Raw genomic sequence first — 1,433 nt, forward strand, 5'->3', positions numbered from 1 at the left:
GAAGGACTGGATGGAGGGGTGGAATTTCTCGTACACCGTCTCCAGGCTGAGCTCGGCGGCGTCCAGCGGCTTCATCACCCGGACAGTGACGCCGGCGCCTTCCTCCTGAGGGACCAGGTCGAAGGGAGTGGTGTTGGTTCGCTGGTGGATGATCTTCTTGCAGTCGCTCCTGGGGACAGAAGGGGACGGAGAAAACGCCGTGCATTAGCGCTCTCCTCGAGGGCGGCAGGGAAACACCGTGTGGGCTAACCCGACGATTTTGGGGACTGCGTGGTGTCCCTTGCCCTGAAGCGAAGTTGGTTAGGATGGCACTCTCTGGAGAGCAGCACCTTTCCCCGTCCGGGTGCCCTCACCTCAACGCTTCCGCAGTCCCCACAGAAACAGTGCCGTCAGGAGAGCACTCCAGCCCACCCATCCCCTCAGCTCCCTGCAGCGTTCCCAGCCGCCAGAAGCCGCCCTGCAACAAGCGCTGCCTGTCGCACACGTGGATTTGATATGAGTCATTGGATTAGCCAAGGCTCAAGGAGCATCGCCGTGCTCTCGTTTCAGCAGCTCTCGTGGGCCAGGCTGCTCTCCGGAGCATCCTCAGGTCCCCTGGATGTGGGTATTGCCCAAATCCAACTGAGTTTCCGGTCTGAAGGTGTCACATCGCTCAAGAAATACCATCCTGTGGCCACCTCCATAACGACAAGGTGGGGCTCTGCTCGTGTTGGGTTACCCTAGGTGCTCGCCTGCTACAGCCCCTGAAAGGCCACAGCCCTGAAAACAGCCACACGTGTCCCATTCCGGTAGCTGTAACTGGGCATCTCGGTCACTTTGGCCACGTCTGGTCATTTCAGCACATCAAGGCCCCCGAGAATACCTCAGCCCATCCGGATGTTTCGCGGGTGCCAGGCACGTACCAGAGGTGGCTTGTTTGGCTCCACACCATCTTGTGCTCCTGCAGCGTCAGCCTCTGAACGACGCCCTTGCAGTTCTCTACAAACGGGCTGCTCAGAGTCTCCTTAACAGAGAGCACCACACCTGAAAGACAAACCCGAAGCAAGTGTGAGGCGCTCATCAACTTTCTGCTCCGTTTCTCACTGCGTGCAGCAAGCATGGGCAGTATCTGAACACGATGGGGGGACCAAGGAGCCCCGAGCCCATGAGGATGGCCAGGGGTCGCCTGACAGGGACATGATGAGCTGGTGGGAGCAGAACCGTGGGGCTGGGGATGAAACCCACCTGGCGAGGGGCCTGTTGAGGTCCAAATCATGGAATGGTTGGGGTTGGAAGGGACCTTAAAGACCATCTCGTGGCACACCTCTGCCATGGGCAGGGACACTTCTCACCAGAGCAGGTTGCTAAAAGCCCCGTCCAACTTGGCCTTAGAATCATAGACTGGGCTGGGCTGGAAGGGACCTTTAAAAGTCACCTAGTTCAACACCCCGCAG

General features: G+C 58.9%; 1 protein-coding gene across 1 annotated transcript in view; it reads right to left on the reverse strand.

Moving 5' to 3' along the window:
- LOC104276758 (mitochondrial ubiquitin ligase activator of NFKB 1-like) overlaps positions 1–1,023 on the reverse strand; it is a gene marked incomplete at its 5' end in the record, with an annotated part of 1,609 nt that extends 586 nt beyond the window's left edge. The window contains 2 exon segments of the mRNA XM_009873183.1: positions 1–169; positions 903–1,023. The exon segment at positions 1–169 is cut by the window's left edge and continues 24 nt beyond it. Of these exon segments, the coding sequence (XP_009871485.1) occupies positions 1–169; positions 903–1,023 (290 nt within the window).
- Between the last annotated feature and the right edge of the window lie 410 nt (positions 1,024–1,433).

The sequence above is a fragment of the Apaloderma vittatum genome, unplaced genomic scaffold (assembly GCF_000703405.1).
Source record: "Apaloderma vittatum isolate BGI_N311 unplaced genomic scaffold, ASM70340v1 scaffold32437, whole genome shotgun sequence".
Lineage (NCBI taxonomy): Eukaryota > Metazoa > Chordata > Aves > Trogoniformes > Trogonidae > Apaloderma > Apaloderma vittatum.